Source organism: Anser anser (genome assembly GCF_964211835.1).
Source record: "Anser anser genome assembly, chromosome: 2".
NCBI classification, from domain to species: domain Eukaryota; kingdom Metazoa; phylum Chordata; class Aves; order Anseriformes; family Anatidae; genus Anser; species Anser anser.
In genome coordinates, this window is record NC_139721.1 from 120,405,604 (window position 1) to 120,424,582 (window position 18,979).

The window sequence follows — 18,979 nt, forward strand, 5'->3', positions numbered from 1 at the left end:
CCCATGTTTGCCCTCCCAGGCCTCGCAGGCTGTATCCATGGCATTGTACCTTTGCAAGAGCCAAACAGACCATAAACAGCATTTAACAAAATTATCACAGCATTATATGTATTTTTTAAATGAAACTACTCTTTGAGATAAAATACAATAAACTACTTTGGCTAAAGTTCTATGTACCAGCGACTTTTCTCTACAATCCTTCAGAGAAGTACAATTTAACAGGTTAATACACAAAACAAATATTCTGTATACCTCAAAGGCTGAATGTAAAACACATTCATGGATTTTGTGATTTTTTTAAGGGCCTGGCCAAGTTTTAATGGGCTGTCACACACGAATGATTATGAAAGCACTACAATGAACTGAGCTGATAAGCTGATCTGATCGGAATTAACTGCATGTGATTGCTGCTTTGAAAAGCTGGCCTAAAGAGGCAGCATTGAAAGCAATCTCACAAGTCACTGGTACCACTTGCCACAGCTATAAGTAAGCACAGATGGTGAGAAAAGTTAATTAAGAGGCATATTTGTTTGGGGGTTTGAAATTTCCACCCCCTTCTTCCCCAAAGAAGCCAAGCCACAGTGAAAATGTGTTTTACGTTTGTGGCCTAATAGGTTCATGTTTGTGAGGCTCTGTTCCTGTAGATGGAGGTAACAGATAAACAGAATAAATACTTTATGTCAGCAGTTAGCATATGGATTTGCACTTGATCACTAAGCTACTCATTGCACCTGATAGCTAGAACATCTTGTCAATTAAAAATATTTTTCATTTCCTTTCCTCCTACCAGCACAGCTTTGCTCTTGTACCACAATTGACATCCTACAAGAGAGACGCTACCCTTCTCATTCTCACTTAAATGACTGCCTCTTTCATTTTCTCCCTTACTTCCTCTTGCACTATTTCATCAGTAACATATTATAATACATAAGCCATTACAAAAAATTGCTTCTGGTGATAAATCTTTCTTTTCACCTGGTTGGGAACTCTCGTTCCCTCTTTCTCCAGCCCACACTCCATCTTTTCTCAGATTAATTGGCATCCTTTTGGAGATACGGTGTGGCAGTTCTCTGCAAGGTCATCACCATCATTAGAGGATCAAAATACATCCCTTATGCTTCATATACTGTAATAGTGTAACCAAAGTGTCATGTGGCGCACATTTTGTTCAATAGTTCTTCAACTGCGTATGTTCCTTTGGACCACTTTCCATTATAATAATTATTATTTTTTTTAACCTGTGGCTATTATAATGGCAATAGCTGGTTGCATCAAAGAAATACTGGTTTAAAAATGGTAGGGATCAATCTCTCATGAAAGACCCTGGAAGGTAAGAAAGAGTTAAGTCTAAGGACGGAGAAAAACAAGATTTCAGAACTTCAAGTGAAATTGTGAGGTTCTTAGAGAGATGTTTCCAATTTATGCCTACTGTACTATTTATTTCCGTTCCCATCGTTGCTGATTATAAGGATGTGCATGTGTAGAAGTTTCTTCATCTCTAATCAGAGGTGCTCTATTCCATGAATCCTCAATTCACTGTTCGTGACATTACAAAATGAATCAGGTAGGAGGATCAAGCCAGATCAGAAAATGACAGCTTCTGTTTAAACAGATATCTTGGAAATTAGTGATGATGGAGGACAGTATTATACTGATAAGCATTTAACTCCTAGCACCATCTCATTCTCTGACAAGAGGTATAACAAAGTTATTTGGTAGAAAGATCTTGGTGTAAAAAAAATGAAACAGAGTGCTGATCAGTTCAAGCTTATATTTCTAGAGCAATAAAGGCCTGTTTTGGATAGGACACCCACGCTGTAGGTGTTGAACACTCCCTGAATTTAAGGAAATTTTCCTCTTTAAACATTATCTTTGTGCTATACAGTCTCATCATTTATGGGCTATCATAAGAATTTGGTATGAATCAGTTTATTACTTCTGTCAGTCTTATTTCTGTGCTTTAGAACTGATTTTGACTAGGATATAACATTTCTGAACTAGAATGTGATCCCGAACTAGGTTTACATTTCAGATGACAGGATCACATCGGAAGGCTGGAGATCAACAACCATCACCAGTCCTACATTTAGAACCTTCCTATGTCCTTCTACAGTGATTTTAGCCAAGAAGGATGTCTGTGTCCATAAACATATACATGCAAACTAATAACTTAGCCAGAGCATGTATCTATGCATACACATAGAAATTAATAATCGCGTCTCACATTCTTAGATGGTCCCTAAACATTGTATTATCTAATCAGATAAATATGGCAGGTTTTCTAATGTAATAAATGTATACAAAATAAATTGTTAAAAAAGTCAATCACTGAATGCTCAGTACAGACGTTAATCCAATTTGTGTGGTAATGATCAAAACAGTCAATTTACATAAAACATTACAGCTGTGCAATATTACAGTCCTGCAGTTCTGTCATCAGCAGGAAGGGTTAGCTACCTGCCATGGAAATGTCTGCGATGCACTCTGCAGAGTCATGCTAACAGTGAGTGGGACCTTCCATTAGTGTTGCCCATAGTGACAGCCTTGCTCCCTTCTTGCTCTTTCTGTCCAAGAATCGTGAGTGTGAACATGTAAAGGGAGCTACAGCTCCTTCTACTGGGTCTTCAGGTTCATAAAATAAAGAATCTGAGATCCTAATAGGGCTCAGAGAAGTGAGTAAATGGCCAGTAGCATCTCATAGAGTTCTGTGCCACTTTTTTTTTTTTTTTTTGAATTCTGCTTTGCACATTCCCACTAACAGTATAATTTCAGAAGCAATCATGCATTTAAAGAAGTTAGCAGAAAGATGTCTGGGGACAGAGTGTTGGAATGAGGACAGCAGTACTGCTAAGCAAACTGATTGTCTGATCCACATATGACATCTCAGATGTAACAGCTTGTAAACATTATCTGTAGAGCTCCAAATAATAACTTTACAGATTTGACCAATCATGCTTTGAAGGCTGTCACTGATCTAGTGAAGCGTGACCAAATCCCGTTAGAGTACAGAATAGATTCTCGCGGAAAGTCTTTCATCTGCTGAGTTGCATATCTAGATAAAGAATGCAAAGACACCACATGCACTAGAGAGATGTATGCACATGAAGAAATTAATACCTGCAACTGAATTCATTGCCTCATGGGCCTACAACAAAGGTTTCAGACCCTGCAGGGTACCTCAGTTTGCAGTGGTACTAGGTGCTTCATCAAAGAATATCACACTGACAAATTCCTTCATAAGTAAAGACTGACTTCTCCATTAGCGAGTGTGGCAGATAGCTGTCACTGCTACATGAATATTCAGGAAAGACATAAGGGACTGCCTTAGAGTTTCAGCTGAAATAGTCTAAAGCAGACCAGGTCTTGCTGACATACCTGTGTTTTGCTTGCCCACTTCACGCCGTGCATTTCTTTAAAATTAAAGCACAATGTAAGCAGTCATTTGTTAGAGTTAATTCACTGAACAGGATTTCTGAAGATCTGCTGAAATTCCTCTGGTAAATTAAGCGAGTCTTTTAGACACTGCAAAAAGCATGGATAGAAAACCTGCACAGATGTGAAAGTGGTCAAAGGACTGTTACCATCCTGCCCAGTGGGGATAACAAGAATTACTTGGACTCTTCTTTATCTTCTTTTTATCTTCCTTATGTGAAGAAAGTTCAAGAGTGTTAGATAACCTAGGTGTCTCCTCCTATTCTGAGCACTACACGCTGTATTGTTCTGGCTGAAAGCCTGTGCATGTGAATGCCAGATGAATTTCTAGCCCCTAATATAAAAAACAAGTAGTCATGTAATTTGTAAGGGCCATCGACCACATTATTACTGATATTAGCATACACAGATCCTACAGGATATCCTGCCTCCCAGGATAGCTAGGAGAACTTAGCATCTTCTTGTTTCTTCAAAAACTGCATTACACTGTTGACTGTGATGATTTGCAGTCTTTTTTTTCTTTTTTTTTTTTTTTTTTTCCTTAGATAATTCCAAGAGCTGAAAACATACTCTGTTTAAATGAACTTCCTGTTCTTGTCTTTCCTATGGTGGAAAGATTTCTTTTAATCAAGGATTGCTGCAGTATGGAAGAGAGATGCAGACTGTGTTCTCAGATCAGAAAAAAAAACCCAACTGCCTTTGGCTCAGACATATTTCTTAGAACCAGCCAGAGTCATAAGGGTGTCTTAACACTGCACTTTGTATGATATTTTTTCTTTCATTTTGGAGGAAATAAAATGAATTACAGGATTATTTTTTTTTTGAGTTACATTTGGGCCAATTATCATGAATCTTTTTTTTGTCTCCTACAGCTTTTTTTTCAAACAGTAGAGAAATCCAAAGCGTTTCTCTTGGCTCTCTCTCCAGGGACTAATATCTTTAAGTACTTCAAGGCCAGATCCAACTCCCTGACATTTGTCTGCCTTGAACTTGCAAAGCGCTCGTAAGTTTGTTAGCCTCCAAAGCATCAAGAAACTACAATGATCTTTAGACATATTCCATGTGGGAGGTTTTGCAGAAACAGCTTCATACAGCAATAAAATCTACAGCTTGTTCTGGTGAACCTGTGTCAGATGAGGGCAAATAAAATCCTCAGAAGTATAGTAGATATCCAGTTGAGCATGTTACACTGTGAAGATTCATGAATAAAGGAGCTCCTCCGTATCCAGCTTTTATTGTTGTCATTTGCCATAGAAGTGTTGGTTTGAACCCAGATTAAACAAATCTAAGTTGGAAACAGGAACCAGACTAATTCTAACTTTATCATATACACTGCTACAGGTATTGAAGCTAGTATTATGGCAGCACTTTCTTTTGAAAACTTGACCCCCACCCAATGCTGCAGGAGGGAAGAATTGAGTTTGCTAGAATGCCTTGCTCTGGCACCATTTATGGCCTCAAATCTGTGAGCCTGCAGACGGTATATATAGAAAAAGTATGTGAGTACAGTGGTAGGCACTGCAATGGCAGTTAACCTGGTACAGCATGTAACCACCAGTGAGGTCACCTGCTGAGTAGCACCTTCTCTGATGAGCAGGAGCCAAGAAATATGCTAAGTTTTCTAGTCTGTCATACCCAGGGACACTGAGGGCAGGATTAATCAAACACTTCAGTTATTTAACTTGTACTTCTTTACTTGGTTTTGGCTTTTCTCATCTGCACACAGATTTATGCAACTCTGGCTATTCTGAAACCTCTATTTAACAGTTACCATCTAAATCAGCCTCCAGATTGAGGTAATGTTTCCCGTGACTACATATTAAAGAGCTCGATAAAAACAAATATTGTACAGGTAAAGTGATCCCAGTTAAGTTACCACCAACTTTAGTCTAAACAAAGGAAAGAGGAACTGTGGAATTATCCTAAAAAAAGACTCCAGCATCTTGACTGACATTTTAATTTGTAAGGATATAAAGATGTCTCCATTTCTAAAACATCTTACAGGACGTATAGCATCCTTCTTGTATGCCCTCTTGTTTAGTAGAGTCAAAGCTTGACTCACAGAGAGGGTAGTGTTTATTTTAAATGATCAAAGTTAAGGAGCAGTTAATGACTTGAATACCCACAGTTTATTAAGTTAAATTAAGCTGTACAGGGACTCTTTCTGAGCCATCATTATAAACCAGGAAAATATCTGTGCCCTTCTGATGCCAAATACCTTTTTTCCCTTCACAACAGTTTTTATCATTTTCAATGACACCATAACGGAATTGAGCAAACAGCAGAGTCCATAGAGATGTTCAATTCACTCTGAGATCTCACCATCTCAGAAAAGAGATAAGACTTTACAAATTTATTCCCCTCCTTTATTTCAATTACCAAGTTAATGCTTCAGACAATTCCTAACCCAAACTTCTGGCCAGAAGTCTGTTGGCAGGTAAGATAGCAGACCTAAATCAAATCACACAGATCTTGCAATAAGATTGCATAGCACAATTTCCCCTCTGTAGTAAAAACTGCACTTTCACCTATTTTCTTACTAGAATTCACTGTAGGATGATGAAACTTCATTATATACACATGACAGGATGTTAAGATAGCATGTCCTTTAAGAAACTCTAACAATATCCAAAGCAAAGTTCAAATCCAAACATTAAAACAACAAAAAGCATAGAGTGGGAAAAAGGGAAGATTGCTTACACTAATGAGGTCTTCCCCAGATAACTCTCTCCAAGTCTTTCAAAAATAGAAACTAAAAGAACCAAAGGGCTCTACTATAAACAGTCTGCTACACAAATATGACAAAAACCACCACCAGCCTTCAGCTGTGGCCCTTTCATGGTTGTCAAAATAAAACACTCACCAACAGTGAGACCCCCTCCTCCTTCGTTTTGGCCACCGGTTCATGCAAATGACAGAGGACCAATAGTTTTTGCCTAGCAACAAGACTGCATGTTCACTACTGATCATGTTCATGATAAGGTAGTGAATACTAACAAAGCTAATAATGAGGAGAGATGCCCTCCTTCGCTGACTCATCCGTACAATTTAAAATCTTCAAAACAAAGAATAATTCATTCATCTAGCAAACAGACTAGAAAGAGAAAAGAAGCCATCAATAATAGTTTTTTCTAGCCCGCATCCCTGACATTGAAATCAAGGCATACCAAAGTACTTTCATACAAGGAGAAGGCTTGCTAAATGTACAAAAATATAGGTATTTCTACTAAGCCATAAAATTTTCACATCTGTTTATACCTTAGAATCATTCTAATATTTTCCAGGGTTGCAGTTAGTACATGGGAGCCATTCTGACTGCCATGGGACAGAAGGAGCACTGGCTGAGCATGCCCCTGAGTACCACCACCTCCCAGGGAGTCATACAGCTCATTCAGGTAACTGCAGAAAAGGTTAATTACTTACAGCAGGATGTCCAGCACAGTAGGTGTAGCTAGCATGGGACTGGTAGTGCAAGCTTGCTCTTGGGAAGGTGTATGTATTCCAAGCAGGTTGGCTGCTATTCCACTGGGAGCTAAAGCCAGGGCTCATGGTCACTCTTGATTTACTGTTTTGGTACGTTCTCACTGTGGAGCTGGACTATCAAAAAAGAAAGAAATGCAAAGTAAAAATAGCTTTTAGGGTAGAATATGAACAATGCAGCTACACAACTTCATTGCGCATATACGTACTGCCACACAGTCTAGACCAATTTTGAATTATTCCTGTAACAAACTGGGAAAAGCAAAAATTTGGTTCCTTCAAATACACCAGTGAAACAGCTACGTTTCTCTAATGCCCAAAAGCAAGACTGAATGACTGTTAGACTTCAGACTAGGATGTAAATCAAATAGACAATGCATAGGTAACAGCTATAAGGCGGTGTTCTGAAAATGCGTAGAAGGTGCCACCTTACGAGTTTCATAGTTGAAACTTCCATATTTATTAATTATAATGAGCTGAATATTGTCATTCATTGCACTGCTGATCTGGTGACTAGGATAGGCCAAACCTTTACAAAGCTACTTCTACATTGCAAATATGTAACCATCTAAACAGACTTTTAAATGTCACAATGTTTTTTTAATTTCTTAAATTGTAAAACAACAACAAAACACAAAATCTTATTTTATTTATTTTAAGTTAACTCAGTAACTTTAGTTGAAAGTGCCCCCAGACTATATGTGTCATCACTTGCGTTCTTTATGGCTTTCTCTGTTGTTGCTTTAACTGAATTTTTCAGTTTCTAGCCCTCTTTTATCAAAAAAATAAAATAAAATCCAATAGATACTTGTACTGATGGGGTGGTTTATTAGTGCAGGAAAACAATTATCAAAAAAGAAGCAGAAGATACATTCAAAGTGAATGCTTTTTAGAAGGTATTTAGGTTGACCTTCAACAACAGGTAAATATGCTTTTTTCTCCATATTCCGTTCTACATGTAGGTTTTGCTTCTTTGTTTTTTTCCTTGGTAAAGGTGTTCTCAATATCCCATGCAAATTTACACCAATTAATTGTAATTATTATAACCCCCAAACTGTTCTTTTTAAAGCATTAAATTCATCAAGGCCTTGGTAATATTACAGTGAAAGCTTTAGAAATACGAACACAAATAATATTTCTTAGAAATGCTTATAAATGTCCCTGTTAGTAAACTGATGCTATCGATTTCAAAAGCTATATTCAAGAATAACGCTTCGTTTATTTTTATCTTCCTTTCAAAGACAACTTCTATATGCAGTATACGTAGCGTTAACCACATGTTAATACGGGCCACCATCGAACAAGGTGTGTTACGCAGCCCAAGACTATCCTTAGTCCAAAGTGCTTACAAGATAAATGAGGATTGGGAGAGGAGGAAAGAAGAGAATCTGATGCAGAAGCAGAGAAAACAGCTTTGCAAGCACGACTTTCAGTTTCATTTCAGTGCTTCAGCTCAGTTTCTCTGGGTGAGGATTAGTGAAATGGAAGGAAAAGGAATGGAGGAAAGACATTCAAAAAGGGTTTAAGAACGCATGTGAGCTATAAAAATATATATCTTGTATAATCCTTCCTATTTTTATAACATGTTTAGATGAGCTGGTTTTAGAAATTACTACAGTAGATGCCACATTGGCATCTGCTGAACATGCCACATTTATTTTGTTTAATTTTCAAAAGCTTAAGTACACAAAGTTTGCCTCAGTTATCAGCTGCTGTATAAACTTGAAGTTCAAGAAAAGGCCAAATGACTTCCTGCATGTGTTTATTTCCTGTACTGCCGATTAGGAAGCCTGAAAAGAGCAGTTTCCGCTCAACAGTTCTTAATATCTCGACAGATTCTCCTCCCGCCCCCACCCCTGAGCGAAGGATTCCTGCGGTGTGATTTCTAAAGATTTAACTTACGACTAGCTGAACACAAAGCATATGAATGAACACTAAAACCCACACTAAACTCTCATTAGTCACTGTGTGTGACAAGTGGTTACTTTGTTCTTACAAAAGGCTTTAGGAAAAAAAATCTGCCCCTACAGTTAAAGGGGCTTATTTGAAATAAATCTTTTTGTATGAATTTAAATCATGACATATCAAAGGAAAGAGGCTATGGCTGCAGCTAGAGAAAAACTGAAGGGTTTTAATGTTTTTTTTTTTTCTTTTTTCTTTTTTTTTTCTTTTATTTCTTCCCCTTTTACCCTCTTTCCCCAAGGAGCAGAAACAGTATTTTCTTTCCTTTGACGTATTACTTATCTTTCAGATCACTCCTCAAAGACAAATCTCTCTTTCTAGGTCCTGGTAGACTTGCTTCTACATCAGAGATGAGGGCTAGGTTTTGTTTTGGACAGATCAAGCAGAGTTTTAGCCATAATGTACTTCTTCACGTACATTTCTCCCTTTCATAAACATCAGGTATTTGAGTGTTGCTGCTTATTAACTCCTCTTGAGCAGTTCATCCCTTGACGAATATTGTGTGCATATTGAGCTGCTGTACCCAGACAATAGCTCTGCTCCCTCCTATTATTTCTGATATGTCTGCATTGTATGAACCAGTGGAAATACCTCTCTGGATGACGGGATGTGAAGATGCATTGTCAGCTGTGGTGATTGTTAACTGGTTATTTTCCCCTTGCGTGTGCTACACAAAACCCATTCCTGTATCTAACCCCTGGGGCTGGAGCCATGGCGTATGTTCACCATCATACGGTGAACATATGAGGAGTCATACCACACCATGAAGCTTTGAGGACTGAAAGCACGGGGTCCTGCAGCCAGTGGAGGACCCCGTGCTGGAGGAGGTTTCCTGAAGGAACTGAGGCCCACAAGGAGTGCCTGAGCAGTGTGAGAAGGAAGGAGTGCCAGAGAGGAGTTGCTGTTCCCTCGAGGAGCCCCTCGAGGAGCTACGAGCGAAGGAGTGAAGTTGAGCCTGGGGAACAGGGGTGGGGAGGAAGCATTGTTTGAATTTGTCTTTGCTTCTCACTAATTGGCAACGGATTAAGTTAATTTTCCTCAAGTCGAGTCTGTTTTGCGTGACGGTAATTGGTGAGTGATCTTCCTGCCTTTATCTCAACCCGGGAGCTTTTCCTTCATATTTTCTCCCTGGCTTGTTGAGGAGAGGGAGTGAAAGAGGGGGTGGGTGGGCATCTGGCAGCCAGCAAAGGTCAACCTGCCACAAATTGGCAAGTTTTGAGGCGCACAAGCTTTTATTCAGCATGTAAAAGTTCCCCTATTACCCCCCAACTCTACTGCTTACTCCAGCGAAAGATATCACCTCCCTGCATAATGCTATCTTATTTTTATCTCTTAGGTCATCAGTGTTACAGCACCTGGGACCAGCTGATCAACTTTTCTCAGAAAATTTCTGCAGAAAATTATCAGATTACAACAAAATGGAACTGTTGCCCTTCTTGTTACAACTTGCCAGAAACAACATATATTACAAAGCTGGGGAAGAATTTTTTTCCTCGAATAAGTCACTTGAATAAGTCCTTTCCTTGAACAAGTCACAAGTACTTTTATACTCTAAAAGTCTGATGCAACCTAAAATTGACATTGCTAAAATTGATATCTAAGTGTGTTTTAAAATATGACCCTGTTTCTTCTGTGCCTTAGTTTCTCAGGCTTATAAATACAGATAACCTTATTAAAATTTTAGGCTTTCTTTTCCCCACGTTTGAATAAGTTTTGAACTTTTTTGGACATAAGCATGAATGAAGTGCAAGGTATTATTAGTATTAGTTCTATTTCTTCAGCTTAACTGCTTTCAGGTTTTAGTTCTTTTAATAGCTGATATATGAAGTCTAACAGTGGAAAAAATAGAACAGTATTTATTCGTGGAGCATTTTTATCTTTAAAGCACTGTGCAGATGTTAAACGGTGGCAAAATTTCTGACTGGTGTGATGTTTCCTACTTTTTAAGAAGTTTATAGTAGATGTAAGAACTATCTGCCCCTCCTTCCTATTTGCACGTGAATAAAGCACACCTTTCGATTAGGATGTTAAGTAACAAAAACAGTTCTGATGTAGACTTAGAAGTCTTTGGGTCTTCGCTCAAGATCTCTACTCTTTAGCAACACAGCAGCATCCTGCAGAAAACTAACAAGAAAAATACATGCTAATTCTGAAATTCTACATCACTTCAAATGTAAGACTGACTGCATCTATAAAATATCCTTCTGCCAACTGATCCAAAATGCCGTGATTATTAATGGCTTTGGCACTCCAAAAGAAGTGAGAGGCTCAATTATTCACCTCTACATTATCTCTCTACTTGTACTACCTTAAAAAAAAAAAAAAAAAAAGAAAAAAAAAACAAGTGGGAATAAAGAGGTGTAAATAACATCTGAATTCAGCCTCCCACTACCTCATCTTTAAAAAGCAACTTACCAGAGCTATGATGTCATTTTCTTAGCCCACACAATTTGAGCTGTCTCCTGTCCCTTGGATTTTGATTACAGAATAGTTCTGTCTTTAACTGTACCTTTTTTTTTTTCTTTCTTTCTTTTTTTGGTTTGGTTTTTGTGTGTTTGTTTTTTGGATTTATGTAAAATGATTACATGAGCTGGGTAAGGCCACGTAAATAATCATCCTGGAGATGCTGCTTGCTTGGTCTTCTCATGCCTGTATTTGAATGAGACCATGATGCAAAGCACAGTCCTGCACTGTTAAAAGTTTGGATGCTTTACAAAACACTACTGTTCCCATAGAAATCAAAGTTTTCCTATAACCTGGAAGAGTCAGGAATGAAAAGAGCTGCCCTGGAACATTATTGCATGCGCTAAAATGATGCATTTGTTTTCTTGCTCAGAGAAAATATGAAACTGGCAAACCAAATCTGAAGGTAGTTCATCACAAAACCCACCTGAGAGACCTTGAAGACTGTGGTAATTGTGAAACTGAAGACAATGGGTGTTTTTTTGCCTTTTTTTTTAGTTTTCATAACAATTCAAAATGAAAGAAGGAAAAAAAAACAGTGAAGCTATTTCAGAAAAAAAAATATATATATATATATATTTTTTTTTTTTCCGATAGCAGGAATGAATAGTTTTGTGCTGCTGCTTTTCCAAACATAATCCTTCACTATTTCTTGCTAATCTTTAGCAGTCTAGAACCAGATTCCATCTGTTTCAGTAAGAACTAAGCTGTTAATACTTGGCCGCTACAAATTTTGAGTTTATCAAGTTTGTCTCATAACCTTTACGAAAAGGTTTCAGAGGAATGACCAAACTTTAAGAGAAACATTGTTTTTCCAGACATGGTATTGAAACTCAATACACTGTACCTGGAAAAACAGGATAAACTGAGAGAAATGGCATTCCACTGAAACCACAGAGAAATGATGAGGTTATATTTCATATCTCGGCATACATGCGAGGCTATTGCTCATCCATCGGATCCAAGAGCACCAAGCACTAGCCCACATCAGGCCAAAATGCGGGGGCCCAGCCCAGCCGCCCCAGCTCACCTCTTGCTCCCCAGGGGCTTTCACTCAGCAGGCTCCCCACAGACAGGACCAAGGGGACCGAGGTTGGCTGGACACAACAGAGCAGATGAATTCCTTTGAGATGGGGCCCAACAAAAACACTGAGTTTTAGGGATAGATCTCAAATTATCTAAGTAACTCTCTAGGAATATATTCTAGAAAAATAAAAATAAAAAATCAGGCAGTCATTGTTATGTTTCCCCAGAGTTCTGTCTTGAAAACAAAATATATATGGTTTTCACACTTTCCTGGTTAGAGTTGCTGTCACTTGCAGTGACTCAACACTGTAATTCATGTTTATCTTTTAACTGTTACTTGAATCCTAAGAGTATTTTTTCCCGTGCAAAGTATGAAACATTGTCCTTGAAGCTACAGAGATTGAGCAGGGGAGCTGAAAAAATATGAAGGCATCATGGTTCCACAAAGTGACCTGAAAAAATATGAAGGCATCATGGTTCCACAAAGTGACCACGAAGAGCCTGGTTTTTGGCCACCATACCATGCAGGTCACTGACAACAGGCAAAGAACTAGTGACAAGAGGCAGGCTACCAACAATTCAGATTAAAGAGTCTGAGTGCAACCAAAAGTTATTCAGTGGTTCTTTAGGCTGGGCTATAGTCAACTTCTGCGCATGTGCACCTCCCAAAAAGCATTGCCACCACTTGCATCTCCACAGGCAAGCTCAGTGCAAAGACAGAGTAAAAGGCACAAGAAATGCTGCTGTGCTTAAAACTGGCTTCTCCAGAATAGGAAAAGGATTTTCACATGCAGAAGAGAAACTTGTACTGGTTTTGTTATGCATTTTGTACACAGATGTGGAGAATGGGGACACTTATGCTCATGGGCTTCTCACTTGTAAGTCTTCCTTCCACAGAAGGAAATGTGAAGAGAAGCTCTCCAGAGGACATATTTTATTTTATTTTTGTCAGATTACTTGTAAAAGTTAAACTGGGAGTAAAAGGTATGTTGTTAGACAGAATTCATATTGAGTATCTTGATTCCAAGTTCCCACCTCATCCACTTTGAAAAGAATAAGGACATGGAAAATGTCAGTTTTCTCTGCTCAGATTATTATTTAATCAATCTACTGTGAGAAATTTAAGTCATAACAGCCTCAGAAGGACATCAAATGTGACCCTTTAATGGTTGGTCTTTAAGTAATTATTTTCTGAAAATAAAACACACTAGCATTTTTTATTTTTTTTTTTTTTACTCCAAGGTTACAATTTAAAGTAGAGAAGCATTATGTTAACCCAAGAAGAGCATGATCTGAGTGTTCGCAGTAAATTCCATCAAGAGCAAGTACTTATTAAGATGCAGTCACAGATGACCTGAACACACTGCACAGATCTGATTTCTAAAGAAGTCACACAGATGAACCAGTCACCCAATACAATATACTCCTATGAAAGCACACATCTATACGGAGAGCCTGGAGAAGATGATGTTTTTCCACCAGGAGATGGAGAACACACAAGTCACAGAGGCACATGGCTTGAAGGAGAGGATTTGTGCCAGACAAAATCTGATGATGAACATGAATCTTCAAGTAAGTCTTTATTGCATACAAAACACACCATCTTAAGTCTCTTCACAGATCTCTGGAGTAGTGTTTTTACAAGGTCTGAGAACTTTTTTGTCACGTATGACAACTGCCACTGTCAAAGTCATTTCTGCAAACTAGTGAGCAGTACTTGGGACTTGCACAATTCCCTAGGTAAAAGACAGGACACAAAAAGATGCTGCAAAAATTTAAGTACCACCTAGAAAAACATTTTAACGTGTGATGACTACATTTCCTAGGATCGCGTTCCCAGACACAGAGGGCTCTCATACCCATTTTTACCTACATTTTTCCTTTCTTTGTGGACCTATGCTCTGCTGACTGAAACATTAGTTCAGGAGCTTTACTGATTGATGACTGATTTTAGCACTTGCCTGTCTGTTAGATTGGGACTTTTTACAGACAGCTAACGTCTTTTGTTAAACTCATTAGGTTTTGATAGCTCAGAGGGAAAAATAATTATTTCATTAACACTTGAATTCCTTCCCCTTTTATCGTACCCAAAGGTGTGTTTCACTATGTGCTGCAGTACCTTAACGTTTTTTTCTGATATATCTGTTTACTATATGTATATTGAATTATTCCCTGAACAATAAATCAACCCCTGTCTTGGATACAAAATGATTTTCCTCACACTAGGTCTGCAATGTACAAGTTTTTTTTTAGACAATCCCAAGAGCAACACCTGGCTGACAATTTAAGCAAGTCTGCAATATTAACCAATGAAAGCAATCCAAACACACATACCAGGGAAGAAGGATGCTTACGAACAACCAAAAAACGTCCGTGGCACAACATCCCTTCTATAATCCTACCAAATGAGAAAAAGTCGGATTTCTTTCCTCAGCTACAATAGACAAGGCATTGATTCCAAATAGACATGCACATTACAGCTCTCGTAATCCACAAATGCTTACTTTACTGAATACACTGTGATTATGAAATGCATTTGGCCACTGGGAAGAATTCTATAAATCCTACAAAGCTACCCAATGTGCCACTCTGCCACTAACTCATGTGGATGGACCTGCATGCTTTTGCAAACCTCACTGCGGGATTAGGACATTTATCAAAGCTATGATTTCTTTCCTGCAATGTTGTATCTATTGTATACCAGGAGTTCTGCAGGTGCATGATTTATCCATCCTGTCATTAGCTACAATACCCTGCAAACAGTTTTTATTTTGTGCTGGGGAAACAAACACTCCTCCCATAAATTGTTTTACTGCTGAATGGGGAACAGGCTCCTGCTCTCTTGACAATAAAACAGCTTGCTTTCTCTGACCAAGGAGTTATAATTTCCAGCATAACAATCTGAAGCTCAACAACATTTCTTATGGAATTAAGTAATATAGGAAAAAAATATTGCTTATGTTTTTTTCTATATCACATCTAAACTTTCATCGTGAGTTAAGCACCGACATATTTGATTGCTTGAGGGACATTACAGACAACACAGCCCCTGAAGATTCAACTGAGGGAATGCAGGAGGAGGAAGCAAATGTCAAATAAATTGAATGAACAGAATTTTCTCTTAAAATGAAAACAAAAACTCGATATGAATTTTGTTACTGGGATCAACACTGGCCAAAGGTTTTGGTTTGGCAGAAAATGTTCAATGAATGCTTTAAAAGGCAAGGAAGCAAACTGGATATCCAGGAAATCCAGAAATGAAAAGCGATTTCTTACTCGGTGAAATCACAGCCAGATAAAAGACTACAGGCCTTTCACTCAAATTAAATATTCATAGAACCACATATATTGTATATGACATATTTGAATGTGAAAAAGCTAATATCCTCTGGCTTTTCCCGTACTCATCTAATCCATTAGAAAAGTAATAGACAGTCTAACCATTCCATGTCTTCAGTAGGAGATATGAAAAATAAAAGAGAAAGCAGAATGAACTACAAAGTGAAGAAGAAATGAGAAAAGATGTACCCAAGACCAGCTCTCAGGATACTCAAAATCAATTTCAACTGCCCCAGATATCTGTCAAGTATCAAATACAGAACAGAGGAACATGCACAAAGGGCTACAGATTTACCTAGAAAAGCCACTTCCTCTTCCCTTAAGCTTTGGGCACTCATGGGAGAAGGAGAGAGAGAGGTCATTAATTTATTAAAAGGGATGAGCCAATTTTAACTGCGAAGTTGACTATAACTGATCTGAATTCAGCGTAGCAAAGACTTGTTTTCCAGGATACGTGAAATTAAGTTTCATGAATTTTACCCTGCTGAGAAAAAATACCCCCAGCAGGTTACACATTGAGGGGCTTGAGGTGGAAGGCAGAGATCTTTTGAATCCTGTTGGATCAAATAAGAGAAGTCGTGGAACTGCAAGAGAGGAAATCTAGCTGAGCTCCTTGAAGCCTGGCACGCAGAGCTGCACTTCTAGGAAAAACTGACAGCTAGGGGAATAACTCAGCACAGCTCAGCCTATGGGATTTTTCTGCCCCAGAGCCCAATGGTACGAAGAAGATTCAGATCCTTCCTGTTGAAGTTCAACATCAGAAACCTGACAGGCAAAAGAAGGAGGGGGAGGGAGGCGGGGAAGGAAGCTCTGTTTTTGTGTTTCTTCCTGCTGTAACCACAGCATCCCTTCCTATCCCCAAAAGTTTGTTTGGGCTCTTAGGAGTTTGTCATCTCGATTTTAAAATGTAAGTACAGCAGTTATGCCCAGGCTGCAAGAACCAGATGAGAGACAAGGAGCAGAGACTGAGGACAAGAGTGGAGATGACCAGAAATCACAGCATGATGCTCCAAGGATAAACAGATGCTACCCTGTCTCATCTGTGTTTTCTGTTTTGTGTTCCTGAGCCTACTTCTCACAAGACAAGACGTGGAATGAATGCAGATGGAGATTTCTGTCACATTATTCCCAATTGGTTTAAAACCTCCGCTTATCAAGTAAAATCCCTTGTAGAGCTGATGACTGCATTTATAAAACTTAAGGATGGATAGAATTTCTTACCACTCTATAAGGGCACTGGTCTAAGAATGCTAGAGGTTTAACAGCATATTAAACTATTACAGTTACCATAGAAATTCCTTTAAAAAGTTATATTTTATATTTCATATTTTTGTGTCAGTAGACAGAACTCTGCAGCCCAGTGCTCAGAATACAGATTTCAGGAAAATTTGCCATATAGCATATTCAGTTGTATGTTGTATTTCCTGACACATATGGGTGTCACAACCTTATGATAGAAACAGGAAAAACCAGTCATATTAACAAGATTTGTACAGAGGCTTACCACAGTAGTTGCACTATTATCTACCAACACAGTCCTGAGTCACTCGTGGGAATACCTTTGAAGGCTGGTGAAAAATATTTTTATGGATACATTATTTGTTCAGTTTAAAACATATTTTTAAAGCTCCAAGAATCACATATACGTGGCTTCATTATTACTCAAGAGCAACTCTTAATATATAGTAAACTGTTACATAGACACTAAGACAGAAAATTCATGAGTATAGATCTAAAAGAAAGTAACCTTGCATATTATATTGGGGAAAAAAAAAAGAAAAAAAAGGATGGCTTTACATCTATAGAGGAAACCAGGAAAACAATGATTTGGAAAATAAAAAATCACCATTAGCTCTGAAAGAGACATCTTGAGTGATCCAAATTTTCCAAGCTCTTTCCCAGTCTCTGTAATGGGTATATTAATGCTTCCTCTTTCCTCTTTTGTACCCTTTGGGAGAGGGAATGACATCTACTGTCCATTTAAACAGAAAGTCCTAAATCATCATCATTCTACCAGAACCCAAATGGGCCACTACCCTCCTACTGTTATCAAAGATGGTGTCTTGCACAGTTCAGCTTCCAAACAGTGAAAGCACATCCATAACTTGTTGTATCAGGCTTCAGTTCCACTGCCTACATCTGAGTGTCTGAGAATCAGTGAATCTGCGGAAACTCCAGCAGGAAGAAAAACAGGGCAATAATAAAGGTGATACCCAATTAGGCTTCCCGAGCAAAACCACAACCATCTCCAGAGGGATTCTGAGGGATTCTGTCATTTTGCCACTCCACAGAAAGGAGGAGGGAAAAAAGAGAAAAAGTTTCATCCTTCTCTGATTGTCTTAAGGTTCTGCACATCCAGAAATCACTAAGAAGCAAAAAAAAACAGTGGCAGAAAAATAGACAGTGCCTAAAAATTGAAAGCTAATGCCAAATGTAATAGTAAATCTGGAAACAAAAGAAATGAAACCCTCCAGCTAATTCAGTTTCAAGGTACTAAAAGAAATTTGGGTGGCAGGAAGAAAATTAACCCTCAAATTGCAAATACCTGCAGTAACTTCCTAATGAGTTTTTCAACATTTTCCATTTACATAGGAAGTACGAAGGCTACTAAAATTGGGAATAAACACAGCAAAAGATAGGAAGGGTCTTACAGTAATTCACATACATACACATAAGCATAATTAAGTGAAATAAAGAAAACAGGCAGAAAACAGAGGATATTTCCAATGACAGTTAAATCTGTTGGCAGCCTAAATTCTTAAGGAAGCTAATAGCAGAACCATGAATTAGGTGGATTTAGGAAAACTAAAGCACATACAAAAACAAAGATAGGGAAAAGTAGATTTGGGGAGGACAAACAGCCGAGTAATAAAAAGAGCTTTGCTCCACTTCATTTACCTATGTGTATTTACCTGGAAGGGCAGGGGACAAATGTGAATCTATTCTTTAATTCATAAAGACAAAAACTGGAAGTTGTTACAACTTTCTAATTGTTTTTGAAACTTTACATTTAAAAATAAATATCTAGAAACATTGACTTAAGGAGAAAAGTTAATTTGTATATATATTAAACTGTTTTTTTTGATTTTTGCTTTATGTAACATGGATGAAGGGCACAGAAAAAAAGATGGTATTCTATAGCTTAAGTACGGAAGAAAACTTTATCAGATATTCCAAAAGCTAAGTACACGTTCCCACCCCTCTAATTTTAGAAATGTTTTGTAGACTGTCATTATACCCCAATTTGTTTGCAGATGTTGTTGTACAAGTGAAGAGT

At 38.1% G+C, this 18,979-nt stretch overlaps 1 protein-coding gene across 15 annotated transcripts in view; it reads right to left on the bottom strand.

Moving 5' to 3' along the window:
- The window catches only part of RBMS3 (RNA binding motif single stranded interacting protein 3), a gene marked incomplete at its 3' end in the record, with an annotated part of 701,513 nt that overhangs the window by 481,542 nt on the left and 200,992 nt on the right, over positions 1–18,979 (bottom strand). For 12 of the 15 annotated variants that reach the window (XM_083823203.1, XM_083823200.1, XM_083823196.1 and 9 more), the window contains one exon: positions 6,856–7,029. The exons of 1 other annotated variant lie outside the window; for it this stretch is intronic. In XM_083823203.1, coding sequence (XP_083679329.1) covers positions 6,856–7,029 — 174 coding nt within the window. The remainder of the gene's footprint in view (positions 1–6,855; positions 7,030–18,979) is intronic. 2 more of the 15 variants (XM_083823197.1, XM_083823189.1) reach the window with 1 other exon arrangement.